The 20,249-nt window shown below is 44.0% G+C and overlaps 1 protein-coding gene and 1 long non-coding RNA gene across 6 annotated transcripts in view; both read left to right on the forward strand.

Annotated features, from left to right (window-relative positions):
* Window positions 1–8,089, forward strand: part of Ube2d2 (ubiquitin-conjugating enzyme E2D 2) — a 41,994-nt gene extending 33,905 nt beyond the window's left edge. For 2 of the 4 annotated variants that reach the window (NM_001393772.1, XM_087593413.1), the window contains 2 exon segments: window positions 1,726–1,819; window positions 6,439–8,089. In NM_001393772.1, coding sequence (NP_001380701.1) covers window positions 1,726–1,819; window positions 6,439–6,484 — 140 coding nt within the window. In that variant the 3' untranslated portion in view covers window positions 6,485–8,089. 4 annotated transcript variants of the gene reach the window in all.
* Window positions 8,090–15,978: 7,889 nt separating this feature from the next.
* On the forward strand, window positions 15,979–19,935 carry LOC147999725 (uncharacterized). 2 transcript variants are annotated; one of them, XR_015642867.1, is made up of 2 exons: window positions 15,979–16,343; window positions 19,378–19,935. It is a non-coding gene; the product is annotated as an uncharacterized LOC147999725 (long non-coding RNA). The 2 variants fall into 2 exon arrangements; XR_015642866.1 differs by having other exon boundaries at window positions 15,979–16,077.
* Window positions 19,936–20,249: the final 314 nt, after the last annotated feature.

The following is a 20,249-nucleotide window of genomic DNA, read 5'->3' on the forward strand; positions in this document are numbered from 1 at the left end:
GTTCAATTCCCAGCAACCACATGGTGGCTCACAACCATCTGTAATGGGATCTGGTCCCCTCTTCTGGTGTGTCTGAAAAGAGTGACACTGTACTTACATAGATTAAATAAATCTTTTTTTTTTTTTTTTTTTTTTTGGTTCTTTTTTTTCGGAGCTGGGGACCGAACCCAGGGCCTTGCGCTTCCTAGGCAAGCGCTCTACCACTGAGCTAAATCCCCAACCCCTAAACTGTTCTTCTTAATTTGAGTATGTAGACCCTTTCTGCCATATGCCAGTGTTACTTAAGTATATTTTATGCAGTTGTTTTAAGGAATGATTAAATCTTGGAGGTAGGCTGAAAAGAGTGACACTGTACTTACATAGATTAAATAAATCTAAAAAAAAAAAAAAAGGCTGGGGATTTAGCTCAGTGGTAGAGCGCTTACCTAGGAAGCGCAAGGCCCTGGGTTCGGTCCCCAGCTCCGAAAAAAAAGAACCAAAAAAAAAAAAAAAGGGACCAGTCTCCCTTAGTTTGTAATAGTATTTGTTGATACAATGGAAAACAGTTGAATTTTGGAGAATTGGTCCATAGTAAGATGCAGGTTGTTGATTGTGATGCTCAAGAGCAGGTAGCCGACTGCAGTGGTGGTATAAACACTGTAACCCTAAGAATGGTGACTGGTCGTGACTGACTGGAGAGCAGGTTTGAAACTAGTGCATGATACAAGAGTGAGGTCCTGCCTTGAAGTGAAGTGAACCTTCTACCAAGAAAGGGAGTGATGTGATTGTGTTGCTTTGTTTTTAAAGATTTATTTATTATATAAGTCCACTGTAGCTGTCCTCAAACACACCAGAAGAAGGCATCAGATCCAATTACAGATGGTTATGAGCCACCATGTGGTTGCTGGGAATTGAACTCAGGACCTCTGGAAGAGCAGTCAGTGCTCTTAACTGCTGAGCTGTCTCTGTGGCCCTGTTTTATTATTGTGCCCATATGCTATCTCCTGCCTTACATTGCTTCCAGGAATCAAGCCCAGCTTGGCTGGCTGTTCAGCCAGTGTTTAACTTGCTGAGCCATTCATTTCACTTGAGTCCTGTTTGTTTTTGTTGATGGTTGGGGTTTTGTTGTTTTGTATTTAAGATTGGGTCTTACTCTATAGTTTAGGCTGACCTTAGATTCTACAGTGCTGGAATTACAAGAGTAAACTATTATGCCTGGTTAAAATTTATTTCATTTTTGAGACATATCCTATATTCCAGACTATCCTTGAAGTTTCTGTGTGACTGACTGTGTCAGACAACCACTCTTCTGTTGTTGGAAATTTGACAGCTTGATTTTTCTCTGAGTGATGGCTTCTGAAAACTGAGGTTCTCTGGTACTGACAAGTATTCTCAATCTAGGATTTAGAAGAGCTGTTTTTGTTCTGCTAATAACTGAACTCAGAGCAGAACCTCATACACACTATGCGAACTCTCCACCATTAAGTTACCTGCATTCACAATTCTGTGTTCTCTTAACATTTTGGCATATCAGGTTGGGTTTTTGGTGGTGGTTTGTTTTTCCCTTGGTAACAGGGTCTCACTATGCTGCTGTGGGTGGCCTTGAATTCACAGAGATCCACCTTTTCACCTGCCTCTGCCTCCTGAGTACTTTGATTAAAGACCATGCCCTGCCTTTGATGTTTAAGCCTTTTGCTTTGGTCTTCTACTAATCTACACTTTTTTTTTTTTTTTTAAATATCCCAGTACTTTTGTCCATCTGTTCTCTGTTGTGTGATCCCAATCCAGATGATCCTTTAGTGCCTGAGATTGCTCGGATCTACAAAACAGATAGAGAAAAGTAAGTATCACCTCTAGATGGACGACTGTCAGGCATGGGTAAGACTGCCTCACAGCTTCTTACTTGTACAGTTGAGTATAGACCAAATGTTTAAGATAAACTCCAAGGGGTACATGGAACAGGTTTCTATACAAAATATTATAAATAGATGATACTGGTCTCATATATAATTGTCTGTTGTAACTTCTACTAAAAACCTTTCTTACAGTACTTTTCTCTTTTAACCTTCAAGTGTTGATTGGTTTTTGACTTGTGAATCATTGTGCATCAGGTTCCCATTTATTTATCTTACATATAGTTTGGTAAATAATTAATGGAAAAAATAATTGACTTTACTACCACTTGGCATAAAGGTGCCAAATCTTTTAAAAACAATTTTTGATGTAGAATTAGGTATTTTAGAACGGTATGCTATATGACTTATTTAAGAATTATCAGGATATCAAAAGTGACCTAAAGAGTTCTAGTCATTTTTGCTTTTGTGTCTTACTTGTTGAGATTATGATGGAACTATATAGGATATAGGGGTTTTTGGCTTTTTACATGCACGCTTACACGCACGCACGCATTGGATTCTATTACAGATGGTTAATGGTTGTGAGCTGCCATGTGGTTGTTGGGAATTGAACCTGGGACCTCTGACCTCTGAAAGATCAGAGCTTTTTTTTTTTTTTTTTTTTTTTTTTTTGGTTCTTTTTTTCGGAGCTGGGGACCGAACCCAGGGCCTTGTGCTTCCTAGGTAAGCGCTCTACCACTGAGCTAAATCCCCAGCCCCAAGATCAGAGCTCTTAACCACAGAGCCATCAGTCCAGCCCTGCTGTTTTGAGACAGCATTTCTTGTGTAGCTCAGGCTGGCCTGGAACTCAAAAGATCCTCCTGTCTCTGCCTCTCAATGCTGGGATTAAAGGCACATGCTGCTGGTGGCACCAGCCTTTTATCCCAGCACTCAGGAGGGAGGAGAATGCAGATTTCTGAGTTTAAGAACAGCCAGGTCTGGGGTTGGGGATTTAGCTCAGTGGTAGAGCGCTTGCCTAGTGAGCGCAAGGCCCTGGGTTTGGTCCCCAGCTCTGAAAAAAAGAACCCAAAAAAAAAAAAAAAAAAAAAGAACAGCCAAAACAACAGCAATGTAAAGGAACCCTGTTAGAACACCTCCCAACCCAAAAAAAGTGTACGTGCCACTGTACCTTTCCTGTGGTAGTCCACATCTTTGATCCTAGCTCTTGTGAAGCAGGGACAGAGAAAGACCTTATCTCACATTAATTAATTAAAAAAATAAAATGTTACACATGATTACTTAAAATCTGTTGTATTAAAAAGTCATAGATACGGGGTTGGGGATTTAGCTCAGTGGTAGAGCGCTTGCCTACCAAGCGCAAGGCCCTGGGTTCGGTCCCCAGCTCCGAAAAATAGAAAAGAAAAAAAAAAAAAGTCATAGATACAAGCTGAAATGTTGTGGTGCATGTCTGTATCTTTAATTCTAGTGTTTGGGAGGCAAAGGCAAGCAGATCTCTTACAAGTTCAAGGCCAGCCTGGTGTACAAAGTGAGGTCCAGGAAAGACAAGGCTATATAGAAAAACCCTGACTCATTGGGAAAGAAATGTTTTTTTGTTTTTTTTTTTTTTTTGGTTCTTTTTTTCAGAGCTGGGGATCGAACCCAGGGCCTTGTGCTTCCTACGTAAGCGCTCTACCACTGAGCTAAATCCCCAGCCCCGAAAGAAATGTTTTTAATGTAGCTACACCAACAATAGGGAATTCTGCCACTAATTCTTAATTTTGTTGTGCTTCTGACTGAATACCATTAATAATCATGTGTTTCTGGCTGAATTTAAAATGTCTTTAATATTGTGTGTTTGCATGTTGCCTGCATGTTTGTTCAGAGGGCACAAATTCCCTAGAATTGGCTTTAGATGGACATGAAGTACTATATGAGTGCTGTGATTTGAACCAGGGTCCTCTAGAGAAGCAGCTGGCTCTCTTACCTGCCAGCCATCTGCTTCTCTCCACACCCTGCAGCTTTACTTCCTTATTTACTTACATTACTGAGGCAGGACTTCACTAAAAACCAGGCTGGCCTAGAACTCACACAAATCTACCTGCCTCTGCCTCCCAAGTATTGTGGTTAAAGGTGTGTGTCCCCAAACCTTAGCCACCTTATTTGTTTGCTTAATGCATTATACATTACTGCTTGTTTTGGTTAGAAACCATTTTGTTTAATATCTAGAACTGTGGCTATGAGTGTTTCTCAGAAAGATATCCTAAGTCAACATAGTACTAATATTCAGCAGATCATTCATTTTTTAAAATTTTTTTTATTATTTTTTATTCATATGAGTACACTGTAGCTGTCTTCAGACACACCAGAAGAGGGCATCAGATCTTACTACAGATGGTTGTGAGTCACCATGTGGTTGCTGGGAATTGAACTCAGAACCTCTGGAAGAGCAGCCAGTGCTCTTAACCCCTGAGCCATCTCTCCAGCACCTCATTTTTTAAAAAATAAAATTTATTGCCTAGAGGCAGAGACAAGTGAATTTCTTCAATTTGAGGCCAGCCTGGTCTACAAAGGGAGTTCCAGGACTACACCAAGAAACCCTACCTGATGGTGCATTCCTGTTCCCATATCTATGAGTACCCTGTAGCTGTCTTCAGACACACCAGAAGAGGGCATCGGATCTCATTACAGATGGCTGTGAGCCATCCTGTGGTTGCTGGGAATTGAACTTGGGACCTCAGGAAGAGCAGTTGGTGCTCTTACCTGCTGAGCCATCTCTCTAGACCTCCCTTTTAATTTTTAATTATTTTTATTTTATATACATTAATTCTTAGCCTGCATGTATGTCTGTATGTGGGTGTCAGATCCCCTAGAATAGGAATTACAGACAGTTGTGAGCTGCTGTGTGGGTGCTGGGAATTAAACTAGGGTCCTCTGGAGGAGCAGCCAATGCTCTTAACTGTGAGTCATCTCTCCAGCCTACATTGCTGTTCTTTTTCTTTTTTCTTTTTTTTTTTTTTTTCTTTTCTTTTTTTTGGCTTGTTTTTGTTTTGAGATGGTCTCATGTAGCTGAGGCTGCCTTCTTTATTCATTGCGTAACTTTGGGTGCTCCTGATCCTCCTTTCTCTACCCCCTGAACGCTGTGATTACAGGTGTATTCTAGACTCACACAGGTTTTCTCTGTTTATTTTGTGACTGGAATGTTTTACAAATTATTGAAGTAAACCCTACCAGAAGGAGTTGTTTACTAATATAAAAGGTTTTGTTTTGTTTGGAGACAGTATTTCACCATGTACTTAACTTGCTGCAGCTTGATATGTATACCAGGCACAGATGCCCACGGCCTGTGACTTCTTCTAAGTGCTAGGACTAAAGAAGTGCACCACCATGCTCATATTCAGCTTTTTATATTTACTTTATGTGTATGAATAGGTGGGAGTTCCATTTATGTATATGTACCACATGGATGCCTGGTACCCACAGAGTCCATGAGACGGAGTTGGATCTCCAGAACTGGAGTTGCAGGTGTTTGTGACTTGCCTGCCCTGTAGGTGTTAGGAACCGAGTGAGGTCCTCCTTAGCAGCAGCAAGTCTCTTACCTGCTGAGCTGTCTCTAGCACTGTTGTATTTTTATGAGACAAGAGTAATACAAGCTGGTCTCGTTCTTTTTTGTGTGTTTTAAGACAATTTCTGGAATCTCATGCTCAGTCTCCCCACTTAGCTCACTATGCTATTTAAATCACTTAAATGATTTTAAGAACCATATAATATTAAATTACATAGTCAAGATTCTTAGATAATCAGGTGTGTTGACACATGCCTATAAACCTCCAAAGCTAGGAAGATTGCCGGTTTAAGGTTAGCTTTGACTACATATTGACACTATCGAAAATAAATTTTAAAAAATGACAGTCAAAACATAAGATGGCTGGGTGGTAGTGGTACACCTCTTTAATCTCAGAATTCAGGAGACACGGGCAGGTAGATCTCTGTGAGTTCAAGGCCAGCCTAGTCTTCAACTTGAGTTCTAGAACAGCCAGCGTTGTTACACAGAATAACCATGTCTCAAAACCAAAAGACATAGGATGATGCACATACCAGCAAATCCTAATCCTGAATCTGAGTCCGTTGGATACACATGATCTTACTGTATCCTAGTATAGGCTTATTTATAATTGGAGGTAAAGCTAGACAATGGTATGTCTTTGTAATAGTAACAACCAACAGCAACAATCCAAGAGGAATGCCACAGGTTTTGAGGCCATCCTACTTTTTTTTTTTTTTTGGGGGGGGGGGTTCTTTTTTTCGGAGCTGGGGACCAAACCCAGGGCCTTGCGCTTCCTAGGTAAGCACTCTACCACTGAGCTAAATCCCCAGCCCCCCATCCTACTTTTAGATAGATCACGATCAGCTCTGATTTTGAAGTGAGACCCTAGCACAAAGGGCGGGGGTGGGGGTTATGGAGCAAAAGGTGGGTATGTGCGAAAGAAATTAGAGGGAGAAAGTTGATTTTGTTTGAATGTTTTCCAGTTATTGCTTTAAAATTACTAGTTGGGATAATGAATGAAATATGTTGCTTATTGACTCCTTACCTATGTTAAGCCAAGTTCTCTTTGTGTGTGTACAGGTACAACAGAATAGCTCGGGAATGGACTCAGAAGTATGCGATGTAATTAAAGAAATTATTGGATAACCTCTACAAATAAAGCTAGGGGAACTCTGAAAGAGAGAAAGTCCTTTTGATTTCCATTTGACTGCTTTCTATGAGCCCACGCCTCATCTTCCCCTGTGCACATGTTTACCTGACACAGCAGTGCTGCGTGTTGTACATACTTGGAACAACAAACTAGAAATACTGTACTTCTGTACCAACATTGCCTCCTAGCAGAGAAGTGTGTGTGTGAGAAGCCAGTTCTCCGGGCGTAACCTAGGTGTGAGACTAAAAGCTTTCCTTATTGACTTAACTTTGGATAATGGCAAGATGTGATGGGTAGTGGGTACACAGCGTGTGCTTGAATGGGAGGAAAAAGCTCCAGTGACCCATAGGAGATGGTCCTTAAGTGGACTCCATCTAATCCCCTAACAGTCGTGAACAGCATGGTGAAGAGCGTGAAGCTGTTTCTGTATTCCTTTCATCCTGAAAGACCTACAGCTTAGGAGAAAGTTATGACCAAGCAGAGTAAACTACATGCTGTATTTTAAGGTCTAAGTTTAACTGATCAACATTTAAATGGACTGGAGCTGTTAGTACATAAAGTGTGATGGACTTTGTTCCCAACACTTTCATATCTCCCTGCCCTTTCAGCCTTCCTCCTTTTAGCCCCTTTCCATAATCTTTGGTTTGTATGTGGTTTCTCAGTTAATACATAGCTCATAGCTCTTATTTTTCTTATGTTTTTAACTGCTTTAGGCCTATTTCGATGTAAGGGTGAACATTCATTTGATGGAAACACTTGTGTATATTTAAAGACCCAGTTGCTCCTCTGGAGCTTGTACGTTCAAGAATGATTAATCTGTGTAATAAACTGATTACTACAGTCATTACATATAATTTTGTGTGAATAGGCTTTTTGATTTAAAAACTTGGTCTAGCTAAGATTAGTGGTGGATTTTTCCTCATCCCTGAAATGTTTTCATTTATATTTGTTGCATTTCAAAATCATGAAACAATTCCAGTTTACATACTAAAAGAGATGTGAGAGTAATTTTATTAAACAAGATAGAGGCGTAAGCTTAAAGGCATTTTCATGAAACTTACATGTGCACCATTCCAGGAACATGACTGTTAAACTAAAGAAATTTGCTTTGTTAGTGAAAGTGAGCAGCACTTCACTAGAACCTTACGACAGTCTCTTGGTACATAGGACATAGGACACAAGGTGTTGCTGTTGATGAGCTAATTGATTGTAACTATAACGAGTAACTGACCAAACCTGGGAAACATGAGCACAATCTTGTATCGGAGAGTCTACGTTATTACTTTGCACTAACATTTGCAGGATGTCCATTGGTTTTAAATTGTACTGTATGTGGCTTTTTGAAGTCTTCCTTTGACTCTAGTAAAATGTAGTTTGGAATTTGTAAACAACTGTTAATCCAGAAACATTCATGTGAACTAGGCAAGTTATCTCCCCTCATCCCTTTTCCTAACCTAAATGTAAGCCAGGCCAGCTTGAAGGCCATGGCTGACGCTCTCTAGTCATCAGGTTCTTTGAAATGCATCTTTACACTCTTGCACAAAAATTGAGGAATAAATGACCACTGCTTTTGGTTTTAAACTTGTCCACCTGTCTCATCTCTCAGTGTCAGTGTTCCTCCATCTCAACCTGTCAGCTAAAAGTCTCTTAATTAGTAGCTGGCTGCTTACACGAATTTCGGGAATTGCTATAGTATCATCTCCTTGGCCTTGCAGACAATGGCTTTAACCAGTTGTGAAAGAAAAATTCAGAATTGAACTCTAACCAGAAATTACCATGTATCATTACTGTTGTAGGCAGATGGAAGTTCACTTCTGGGTGCTGTGTGTATGTCTGTCTGTTTCAGTGGGCCTCAGTCCTTGCAGATTCTAATCAGGTATTCTGCTATTGACTGTATGCCTGCTGCAGTGACTGGTTTCATTCTTACTCTACTACTCACTTGGGTTCCATTGCACAGCTCTCATTTGCCCATTCTTACTTGCCTCTCATCTCAGAGAACTGCTATAGCCTATTACCATTTTTTTTTAAGTTATAGTGTGGATTTTTTTTTTTACAAGCGTGCTCTTGGTATTTTTATGCTAAATAAAAGCTGTCAGCTTGATGTGCAAGTTTGGATGGTCACAAATAATATTGGGCTGGGAAATGCAGTTTGAGAGTGAAGCACTTTAGTCCAGTTGTTTAGATTCCCTTCCCACAGTAAGGAAACAGACACTTGGGCTGACTCTCACATAGGCTCACAGAAAGTTTTTCTGATGTCTAAAGGCTAATGTGAACCAACCTTGTTTTTTTATTCTGGTGAGATAATGGTTACAAAAGAATGAAAGTTATAGGGTTGGGGTTTGGGGGGGTGGCTTAGGTTAGTAGTTTAGACAATTTTGTCAAGGTATATTCAGAGCAATTTTTTGGTAAAACCAAACCATTGCAGATTGGCATTGCTGGCCAATAGTCAAAGGCATCCTTGTCCTGGTAACTTTGTCTAGAACAAAGGTATAGCAGTACCATAATAGTGGTTAAAGAAACAGGTTTGTGGAACAAAAGGAAAATGTGACTAGTGACTGATGCTTTTTTTTTTGCACTGACTTAATGGTAGGAACATTCCTTCCAATCCCACTTTATATCTTCCCTTGTCTGCAGTTAAGGGCAAACTCTGGCTTTGTCTTGGAAATAGGACCCTTAATACTTGTGCTGAGATTTCAAAAGAACTGTCTTTTGTTCCTGGCTCTTTGGATTGTAGATATACTACTTCCTTGTCTCACACCCATACCTTTCAAAACCTTTTGAGCTGTGGAATATACCCCCCGCTGCAGGTTCCTTTTCCCCTGTGTTGTGTGTGCACTTAGGTAAATACTGCCTTTCTCCAAGTATAGTGGTTCACAGGTAACCCCAGCGCTTTGTAAGTATACGCTTAGGAATAAAGAGTCTGGATCCTGTCTAAGTAACCTTACTTAAAGCTGTTGTGTTCTATATTGTTCCTGAACCAATTCATTATTGCTGTGTTTTACCTTGGTATAAATTTCAAACTGAGTTTGAAGCCTTTGTGGCCTTCAGCCTCAAGGCTGTGTAGTAGAGTGACCATCCAGTTTTGCTATCTCAGTGACTGGTTTTTAGCTAATTGAGGCAAAGGTAGACATTTTGACTATTGGCTAGGGATCGCTTTTCCTCTGAATTATTCATAGTGTTACCTTTTATCAGATGCAAATCTGTTAATAGGACTGGGGAGGTAACTCCAGGTGCTTGTATAGAATGCACAAGGATTTGGATTGATCACTATTACTTCATACTTAAAAGTATACATTGGAACCAGTACAGCAGCTTAAGTGTTTGTTTGATTGGTTTTTTTCATTGTTTGGTTTTAACCTATGTCAGTTGTTTGTAGAATTTCCTATATTGAAAGCAAATGGTTGATCACTTGTAGGCAAGAAAGCAAGAAGCCACTAAATACCCAAGCTAGGCGTTTAAGATGCGATACAGAGAGGAACAGCAGGAGCCCTGATAAACACATGGAGTTCTCCGGCAACCTTGTAAGGGTATGAGGGATGCCTGCTACAGCTTCCTCGGGTATTTAACCATCTCCAAATCTACCTATTCTTAAAATTCTCTGCTTTGAACTTCTTACTGAAGTATTTGAACTTTTTTCTTGTTGACATTTAGTCTTACTTTTGTTATATATGCTGAATTTTAACTTGTGAGCTGAATTCTTCCTGTTTTCATTTCCTAGGAGCCTGAACTACAAGCATAGGGCAGTACCCCCATTCAATTTTGAAAATATCTATATTTTTAAGACACAGTCTCATGTAGCCCAGACTGACTTCAAATTTATGGAGCTGCAGATGCCCTTGAGATTCCAGTCATCCTGCTCCCCAAATGCTGGGGCAATAGGCATCGTGCACCTCTAACAGTTATGTAATGCAGGGAACTGAGCCAGGACATCATGCATGCAAGACAAGCAGGCACTCCACCAACTATAAATATCCTTAGCCTCCATTTCATTTTTGTTGTTTGTTTTTTTTTTTTTTTTAAACAGACTTTGTCTATCCTTTAGCCCAGACTATCCTAAAACTTACTCTGTGGATCAGGCCGGCCTCAGAATTGCAGCGATCTACCTTCCTCTGCTTCCCAAGTGCTAAGATTAAAGGTATTCAATATCATTCTTGCCTTAAAGATCTTTTTTCTTGATATGTATGTGTTGTGAGCCTGCATGAGTATATTTGCAACACATGTACATGTCTAGGGCACTAGATATCCTAGAACTTCCCAGAATCCCTGAAACTAGAGTTTGTGGTGGTTAGGGGGTACCATGTAAATGCAGTAGCACTAAGTGTGGGTGTGTATGTGGTTTTGAGCATTCCTTACCTCACATGTAGTTACAGAACAAGGTCCTTCCACCATGCCAGTTCTAAAAGTTGGATTTGGTTGTCAGGCTTGACAGCAAGTAGTACCTTTACTTGGGGGAGCAATCTTGTTCCTCGGATGTTGAGTCTTAGATTTTTATAGTAGTGAAGAGGGTTTTGTTGAAGGAGACCCATCTTTCCCCAAATTGCCAGTTTTTTCAGGCTTGGTCTCCCTACATGAGATTGAAGTTTCTGGAGACATCCCAAAGGTATAATCTGGCATCTAGGCTTTAAAGCCAGCACCATGCTTCAGGTAACTGGTGTCTGATGAGGTCTGTCTAGAGCTTTCCTCTCTCTATTTTTTATTTATTTATTTATTTATTTGTTTGTTTGTTTGTTTATTTATTTTGAAGCTGAGGACCGAACCCAGGGCTTTGCGCTTGCTAGGCAAGCGCTCTCCCCAACCCCGCTTTCCTCTCTCCTAATAAGCTATTACTCACTGATCAGAACACCCCAGTCTTCCAAGCTAAAGTTATAGCTGTCTTTGACGATGTAGCCAACCGACAGAATATTGTGCCAATTGCTAAATGGTCCAGTCTTGTTTCAGAAGACATCGTGAGCTTCCGGGCACTTGCTGTAGAGTGGTGAGGGGACTACTGGAAGGAGGAAAGTAGAATTTTCTGAAAGTGCAACTCTAGGTCTTTTCACTTAGACTTTGGAGCAGAAAGGGCAAGAACATGAGACAAGATGGAGGGAGGGTCTGGTGGGTGGTTGAGTTCTCCAGCAAATATGAGTGGGTGCAACTTCTGGGCTACACTGAAGTGCAGTGTTTATTTGTATCTGGGGTCAGAGACAGACAGAATTGCCCTAACACGCCTTTTTTTCTAGCTTGCTTTTTACGTATTCTGACCACTCATGGTTCAACAGACAGCAAGCAAACGTCTGTCTACTGGTAAAGGAGGTTCTGTGTGGGTGCTAGTTTCTCTGTGGCCAGCAGAGGGCAATGATGACCTGAAGCTTTTAAAACTACAAGGTATGTGAGGTCAATGAATTGTGCATGGACAGAACCTACGAAGCGCTTTTGTTTTGAGTAAGGAGGCTTCCTTGGGGGTTGTCTTTTGTTGGTGCATTTAGAAGCAGGTGCACCAGTGCTTAGTTCAGTCAGATACTCAGAAAGGTGTATTGTGAGAGAACAGGTTATAATGACTTATATTCTGTTCCTAGGCCTACTAAAAATACCAAAGTGCTGGGTCATCTTTTACCTGGTGCTCTGGTAGTCCATCATCTCTGTTTACACAAACAACTTCCGCACCAGCTTACTCACTTGGTTTTGTTCACTGTTCTATGTGAACAAAGGGACTCACATTTCTGGTGCCCACTGTTGCCTTTTCAAAGCAATTAGTTCCTGTGCCCTCATCAACGAACCCAGTCTCACTTGTTTGCCTATGTCTGCTGGCATCTATGACATAGTTCTTTTATGCCCAAAGATGGAGATTCGGGAAAACAGAGTAGAGCACTGATGGTAAGGCCTGGGAAAATACTGTCTTTTTCAATCTGTCTTGTGATTCGGGGCCCTAGGCTTTCTAGTGTTCCAGTGCAACAGCTGTGGGCCTCTAGGGCCACCATCCGGAAGCCAGCTGCCTCTTCATTGGGAATTCTCTGAAATTGTAGGCTTGGCCATCTGGGTATGCAAATAACTTTAGATTTGCTGAAGTCACCAAGTAGCTGCAATCCAGCCAAAGCCATGAGAACCAACACTTTACCCCCAGATTAGGAAAGCATCTAGGGGCTGTTGGTGTCTGGAGGTCAGGCTTTTGGCTGTATACCTCTCAGAGGGGACCATGTGAAGGATTTTGCATCAAATGAAAACTTTGGCCTAAGAAAGACACTTTAGTAAAGAAGGATGCCTTGATTCTACCAGGACATGACTTTCCTAAAGGAAAGGCTGACTTGAAATTAACACAGGCAGTAGAACTGGATCTTAGGCAGCCCTGAGAAGGGCTAGCAGACTGGCCACCAGAATGCCTTGTTCTCCAGGTCTCCCCAGGGTGTGTCGGTGTGTGTGTGTCGTGCGTTCATGTGATTATCTGGCAGTAGCAGGAGGAATTTGTGCTCTGGTGGGGATCAGGATCAGGGAGTCTGTAGACTTCCTGTCTGCCCTGCGCCTATTGGAAAGAATGGAGCCATGGAGAATGTGGCTGATAGACTCCAGACAAGGGAGAGCATAGGCCAGCTTTTGTGTGTGCAGGAGGGGCTGTCCATGTTGTTAGGAACTTTTAAGAAGATTGTGAGCATGGACATTCCTTAGTGTTTATGCATATGGGTGTGAACCTAAATCTGAACCTTTAAAAAAGTGAAATTAGATCTAGGTTTGAAATGATATGCTTTTTTTTTTCCTGTAATTTAGGGCAAATTTATATGTCCTTTGAATTTTCTTTTTTTTTGGGGGGGGGGTTCTTTTTTTTGGAGCTGGGGACCGAACCCAGGGCCTTGCGCTTCCTAGGCAAGCGCTTTACCACTGAGCTAAATCCCCAACCCCTCCTTTGAATTTTCTAATAGATGAACACTTGGTCTTTAACAATCTGTAGGTAAAACTTGATTGAAAATGATCTTACCAATTAATTAAAGAATTGTGAACCAGGCTCAAGGAAGTAGCTATGGACAGTGGTATGTATGCCCTAGTTTTTTGTTTTAATGGCAAACCTTTGAGCAAGGCCAGATTTGGGGGTACCAGGTACGTGGTATAACTGCCTGGGCTTGCATACCTCTTCAGCAAGAAGGCCCATGAGCCTTCGCACATGGATCGGGTGCACATCTTGCTATCCACCTGTGAGTGTGGATATAAAGTCTGGAGGGAAAGGGATAACATTTGAGAATTTGTCTTCGGCTAAGGGTAAGGCACGGTTACAGCAGATCAGATCTCTTCCTCCCTGTGTTTCCCTGTTATACTAGAAAGGGGGAAGAAAAAGGAACTGGTGAATGGGCGCTTGTAACTGCCAGATCCTTGCTGTCATCCTAGATCACAAAAAAGTCTACATTCCCTAGTCAAGGAAGGTCTCTGTGTTAGATCTTGGGTCAGTGTGTGAGACTTGAGAGTCACAGTTAGAGAACCAAACTGGGAGTGCTGGGAGTCACTCTAGGCATAACCTTTAGGGGGAGCTCTCTTGATAGCAGAGATTCCTGGAAGTCTCTGGGTGGGCCCAGGCCTGCACAGGCAGCATGAAGTTAGGGCTGCACCTCAGCTGACCTGCATTAGCTCACAGCATAGGGTGTTTTGTAGGACTGAAGATCTTGGTCCTGTTCCTGTGAACATGCTTCCTCAGGGCAGAAGTAGGGATATTGCTAGGCTTTGTTTTGATGGTTTACACTTGAAATGGAGAGCATCTTTATGGGGATTTTTTTTTGTTGTTGTTGATTTGGAGACAGGGTTTCTCTGTGTACTATCCAGGAACTCACTCTGTAGATCATGCTGGCCTCTGATTCACCTGTCTCTGCTTCCAGAAAGGTGTGTGCCGCCACACCTGGCTTTCTAGGACTTTAGCCAGTACTTCTTTTGGATAAAATAAAAGGATAGAGTGGGTTTAAGTGGGGATAGTCCTTAGGAAATGTGGGAGGCTCTGGATGGGTAACTTTGTTTTGTCTTGTAAAGCTTGTGTAGGTAACAGGAAATAAGATCAGCTGTGTTTGAATCTTACCTGGTGAGAGGTTGGGGGTAGTTTCCCCACCAAGGAAGGTCCCATAGCCAGAGTTGATATGATAGCTACTTGGGCTCACCCTGCTGCTAGGACATGTCTAGCGAGGTTGGGGTAAGAATGTGGCTTCTTTGTGGGTGAAAATAGCCATGTGAATTGAGTTTGTGACATTTGAGAAGTGTTTCCCAGATGTAATGACAGAAGTAGTTTTGCTGCTAAGGTAAGTCAGGTTCCCAGAGAGGAACTCTTAAGCTTAAAATTTAGAGTGATGCTAAGTAATCAGCCATTGTATAGCTATAACTTACTAGCATAGTGGTTCTCAACCCTTTAAATACTGTGACCTTTTTAATATAGTTCTTCATATTGTGATCTCCAAAATACAGTCATTTTTATTGCTGTTTTATAACTAGTTTTGCTGTCATGAATCATAATGTGATATCTACTTTTCCCACTGGTCTGTACAAGGGTAGTTCCACTCCTAAAGGGGTTTGGACCCACAGGCTGAGAACTGCTGCTGTCTGGCACATAGTCATTAATGGTGACCCAAGACTCCTGTGTTAAGTTTACCTCCTGTCTGGGCTTACCTACTGCCTGAGCAGTCACTTGATAGTACTGTTACAGAACTTTGAGAAAAAAGCTAGTTTGCTTGTCTCTGGTGTTCCTGGGGGGATTGAGGACATGCCACATGATGAAAAGTTGTATTCATGGTGGGAGTTATGAAGAAATGGGTGGCCCGGTTGTATTCTATTTTTTCTTGGGCCCATTGTGGTAGCCAGTAGTCCCAACTTAACCATATTCTTTGAGGCTGTGTGACATACAATATGGCTATCTGACTTTTTGCCTTGTTGTGCAGCCAGACTTACTAACTCTCCCGTTTTTTTATCAGTCAGTGTAAGTCAGTGTAATTTTATATCCTGGCAAGTCGTGGGTGAATATAGGGTTAGGGCATTTGTTGTGGTGCTGCGGACCTTGTGTGTGGTGCATCTGTTTGTGTGGTAGTATGATATGCTATATCAAGGTGCAGTTTACATGTGACTGATTCCATCCTGTGTCCATGCAAACCAAACGTTTAACCCTGTTGTGACTTGGGTCAGAGACTAGTATGGTGAGTCTGCCTTCTTTGTAGTGCCTTTCTGTACAGTTATATATCCATGCGACCCAACTATGCCCTTTTGCAGTCTGTGTTTTTTGACCTCACTCACGGATGCCCCTATCCCTGCTGGCCGGGCTGCCCCCCCGCCCCTCCCCCCCCCCCCCCCCCCCCGTGTGCGCGCTGGCCGCCTGCGCCGCGCAGCGATCGATCGCCATTGATTGTCCCTGACGAGCTGCTCCACTTTCCAGCCAATGTCAGGAGGGGGGGATCTCCGCCGCCCTGGCGGTGTCATTTCCACACACTCCCTGGGCTGCCGCCAGCACGGGCATCTCCAAGAACCGGGCTGGATTACTCAGAGTGCGGAGTGAACCTCCTACTTCGCAAAGGAAGCCCCCACCCCTAACAACACAAGCCCGGTTCCCTGCTTGCTGGCTGGAATACCTGTCTCCCAAGGTGAGTGGACAAATACATGTTGTCCTCACCTGAGTTAAATCCAGATGGGCTTGTGCACCGACGGGACTGGGCTGCAAGCCGCTGGTTCCGGTAGGCAGAGGCGCCAGCAGGCCAACTTTGCTGGCCCGAACAGATGCTAATGATTTTCCGGGAGGCGCTGGTTATCTCTGGCCCCAGCCGGCCAGTTGCAGAGCTGGGCCATCCATCCATCTCCATACTCTGCTTTCCCACCTCTGGGATCTCCACCAGATGACCATACGCCCCAAGTAGGTCTTGAGAGTTGCAGGCTGTCCGGGTGTCCCTGGAACTGTGTCTGGGCTGCGTGGGAATATATGTTGTATCCACTCTGGATGTACTAGTATCCATGCCAAAGGGCCCCCACTACATACCCACCTAAGCAGGGGAAACTGGGTCTTGCAAAAGACTGAGGTCATATACCCCCATTCCTGCTCAGCTGAGTGGGGTCACCCCTCTGAAAAGCCATCCTTAGTGGGGGAGAGGGTGGTATTGGGGGGGGGGAGAGACCGCAGCCCTCCTCCTTCTTCCTTCTCAGGGGCCGGAGCCAGTTTCCAGACTCCCTGGTGGAAGTGCTGACGTGGCTTTGGGCAGCTGTCTGGGGCCGGGAAGCGGGGCAGATGTCACGCAGCCCAGGGGAGGAGGCGGCTCCCTGGGAGGGCGGGCAGGGCTTCTGGCCAGGCAAGACTACCTCCTCCCCCTTCGACCTGGCTCTGTCGGTCTGGATCTGGGCGCAACCACTGAGCCCAGCTGACTCGCTCAGAGAAGGCTCCAGTTCCTGTGTGTGTGTGACTGACAGCCGCAGCCTCTCTGATTCCTTCTCACCTCTCGCTCGAGAATAAAGCACACCTACATTGCACGGGCACTCAAGTGAAAGCAGGGATGTGTAAAGCCTGGTCCCAATGCTAGGCACATTGTTGCTGCTCAATAAATGTTAGCTGTTGTTGTCTTTACAAGTGGGAACTTGGTGTGTCCAAAGGCAAAACTGAGTCCTAAGGGTGCCAGCTGGCGTCAGAGATCATTGCAGCCAGCCTGCTGCGGCACTGCCCCTGACTGTCTACATTTCTCATGCTTGTCCCTTCTCTCTGCAGTGTCAGCCCCTCTTGGCTCTTCCTACTGCCAAGCCGCCCCCCTCCTTGCCTCTTCTTGTGGTTCCCTCCTATCTGGCGGCCACATTGGGTCCCTCGAGCAACACAGCCCCTTGGGAACAGCAATCGATGGGGCGGAACAGCCTCCCTGACAGATGGACCCACGGAGGCTGGGCTGTTTCTCCACAGCTCCCTAGGAAACCGGAGACAAGAGCTCAGCCACCATGGCCACCTCCTAAATAGAAGGGATGGGGTGTGTGTGTGTGTGTGTGTGTGTGTACGTACGTGTACATGTTTAGAGCTTCCTGTTTAGAGCTTCCTGCCAGCCACAGACTCCGGTAACTGGCTGGCAGGAAGAGATGGGCTTGGCAGGGCAGGGCAGTTGTATGTCCACCTTCCACCCTCACCCAACCTTTTCCTTAGGCCCAGAATCATCTTTGGGTGAAGCAGTATAGGGTTTGCGTGGCATTGGGATGGAAGAATCTCTTTCTGGGCACTGGAGGTTGGTGTGTGGGTAGGTAAGCAGGCAGCCAGTTCACATCCCTGTGGCCACAAGGGGGCTTTGAAGCTGGAGTGGCAGCTTCCTCTACCTATACTGCTGAAATGATGAACTGGTGGCCCCTATGCATGTGGTGGTAGGGCTGGAAAATACCCTTGCCTCCTTCCAGGCTTTCTCACGCCTCATCACGCCTCAACACTACTGACATTTTAGGATTTAGGTCCATTATCAGTGGTCTCTAATAAGTAGATGCCAGGAGCAACATTGTAGACAAAAGAGTAGTGGGGCTAGTTAGGGGAGCATTCACCCATAGTCCCAAAACCTGGAAGGAAGAAGCAGAAGCATCACACCATGAGTTTGAGAGCCAGCCTTGTCTACATAGTCAATTTTAAATCAGCCAGGGCTAGAATGGGACTAGATCCTGCCTCAAAACAATAACTGAAAAGTCTCTAAGGGCAAGCGCCTCAACACCAAACACCTGGAGGTGATAGACTACCAAGGGGATGCCAGAGATCTGCAATAGTGAAAGTTTGATGGCCCCAAACATCCCTGCTTCCAGCCTTCTCAGGTCCAGAATTACCTCCCACTACTAGCTTGAAACAATCTACCTGAGGTGGCAGGGTTTCTGGCGTCCTTGTTTATCCTTAGGGTTAGATACCTCGCTGCATTGCTGAAGCTACTGTCATAGAGGCACAGGAACAGATAGGGTCATGAGGCCTCTTGAGGTGCTTTAGTGACCTGTGCAGCCAGTTCAGCATGGGAACACCAGCACTAATGATCAGCCTCCTTCCCATGGTGTCCTGGCTGCTTCCCCCAAGGTCATTGTTGGCTAGGGGTGGTGCTGGCAGAACTCAGCTTTCGATTGCTGGGGATGTAAGAGATTGTGAACACAGGTCCAGTGGGCCAGACAGCTGACAGCTGGGCCACCTGAACACTGAGCTGTTTCAGAAGGCAGAAGGGAAGAAGGCAGAGTAGATCAAACAGTGCCAACCCACAGCCTTTAAAGTAGAGAACTGAACTGGGGATGCCCTCTGGAGTCACCTCTTGCACAGGCAGGCAGAAAGGGGACAGCTTAGCACTGTCTTACTCCCGGAAGTCCCTAATTCACCTCACCCATTTCTTTCCTGAATCATTCCTAGCCTGCATTCAGGCCCCAGAAGAGACAGTGCCCAGAATAACAGTTCTCTGACAGACCTTATTCCTAGGGAAGTGAGCTCTTCTTCTGAGGGGGAACTATCAGGACACGGGTCAGCAGGTGCCTCTGGGGAGGGATCAGACTGCCTAAGCGGACGAGGCTATAGAGATTAGCGATGACTCGAGATTAAGGCAATTTAGGATGAAGAGATGGCTCAGTTGTTCAGAACACTTGCTTGACCTGGGTTTGATTCCTTGCACTCAAATGGTGGCTCACAGCCATTTGTAACTCCAGCGTAAGGGGAGCTGATGTCTCCTGACTTCTGTAGGCACCACAGTTCCTAACCCTCAGGTCAGATGGCTCATAACCAACCATGTGGAACCCCAATGGGAAATCCAAGACCAACCACACAGACACAGAATTAAAAATAAAAATAGTTGTGCTTTCTGCTTACGGGTGAAGATACAAGCTCTCAGCTATTGCTCCAGAACCTGCCTGCTTACCTGCTGGACTCCAACACTCTAAAATGGTTCTCAGGGAAAGTTTCCTGATTTTTGTTTTAGCTAATAGAAGAGAAACCATACTACCCTTCATCAGGAACCCTGAAGAAGTAATGTGCCTAGAGGGGAAACATGGCTGTATCCGAGGCAGGAAGCCAGTGGGCTTCCAGAACACGAGTCAAGGGTGCTGGAAAGAAGACAGACAAATGTAAGCAACCCAACAATGCCTACCATGAAAGCGACAAGAAGAGCATCCCTAAAAGTGGCACCATTGCTAGAGAGGAGACCATTGAGGCAATCAAAGACGATCTCTTCTGGATGTGCTAAGAGATGTAGGGACAGGGCTGGAGAGATGGCTCAGTGGTTAAGAGCACTGACTGCTCTTCCAGAGGTCCTGAGTTCAAATCCCAGCAACCACATGGTGGCTCACAACCATCTGTAATGAGATCTGATGCCCTCTTCTGTGGCAGCTACAGTGTGCTCATAGAAAATAAATAAATAAATCTTTTTAAAAAAATGTAGGGACACAACAAAAACAGGGCAAGTCATAAAGGAATCATTTTCTCTGGAGAATTCATAATAAGACAACATTGAAAAATAAAATTAAAATCTTGTCCAGATGGTGGTGGTGCAGATTTTTAATCCCAGCATTCGGGAGGCAGAAGCAGGAGGATGTCTGTAAGTTTGAGGCCAACTTGGTCTAGAGAGTGAGTTCCAGGACAGCCAGGATTACACAGCAAAAAGGGGGAGGGAGGGCACAGCAAAACAAAATTTAAATCTTTCTTAAAAAAGACACAATTCACAACCAACTGTAAATCCAGCTCCAGAGTATCTGATATCCTCTCTGGCCTCTACAGATGCCTGCATATAGAGACACATACACATAAATAATAAAGTAAACCTTTAATAAAAAGCCCAGGGCCTGCACTAGAGAA

This window comes from Rattus norvegicus, chromosome 18 (genome assembly GCF_021556685.1).
Source record: "Rattus norvegicus strain SHRSP/BbbUtx chromosome 18, alternate assembly SHRSP_T2T, whole genome shotgun sequence".
NCBI classification, from domain to species: domain Eukaryota; kingdom Metazoa; phylum Chordata; class Mammalia; order Rodentia; family Muridae; genus Rattus; species Rattus norvegicus.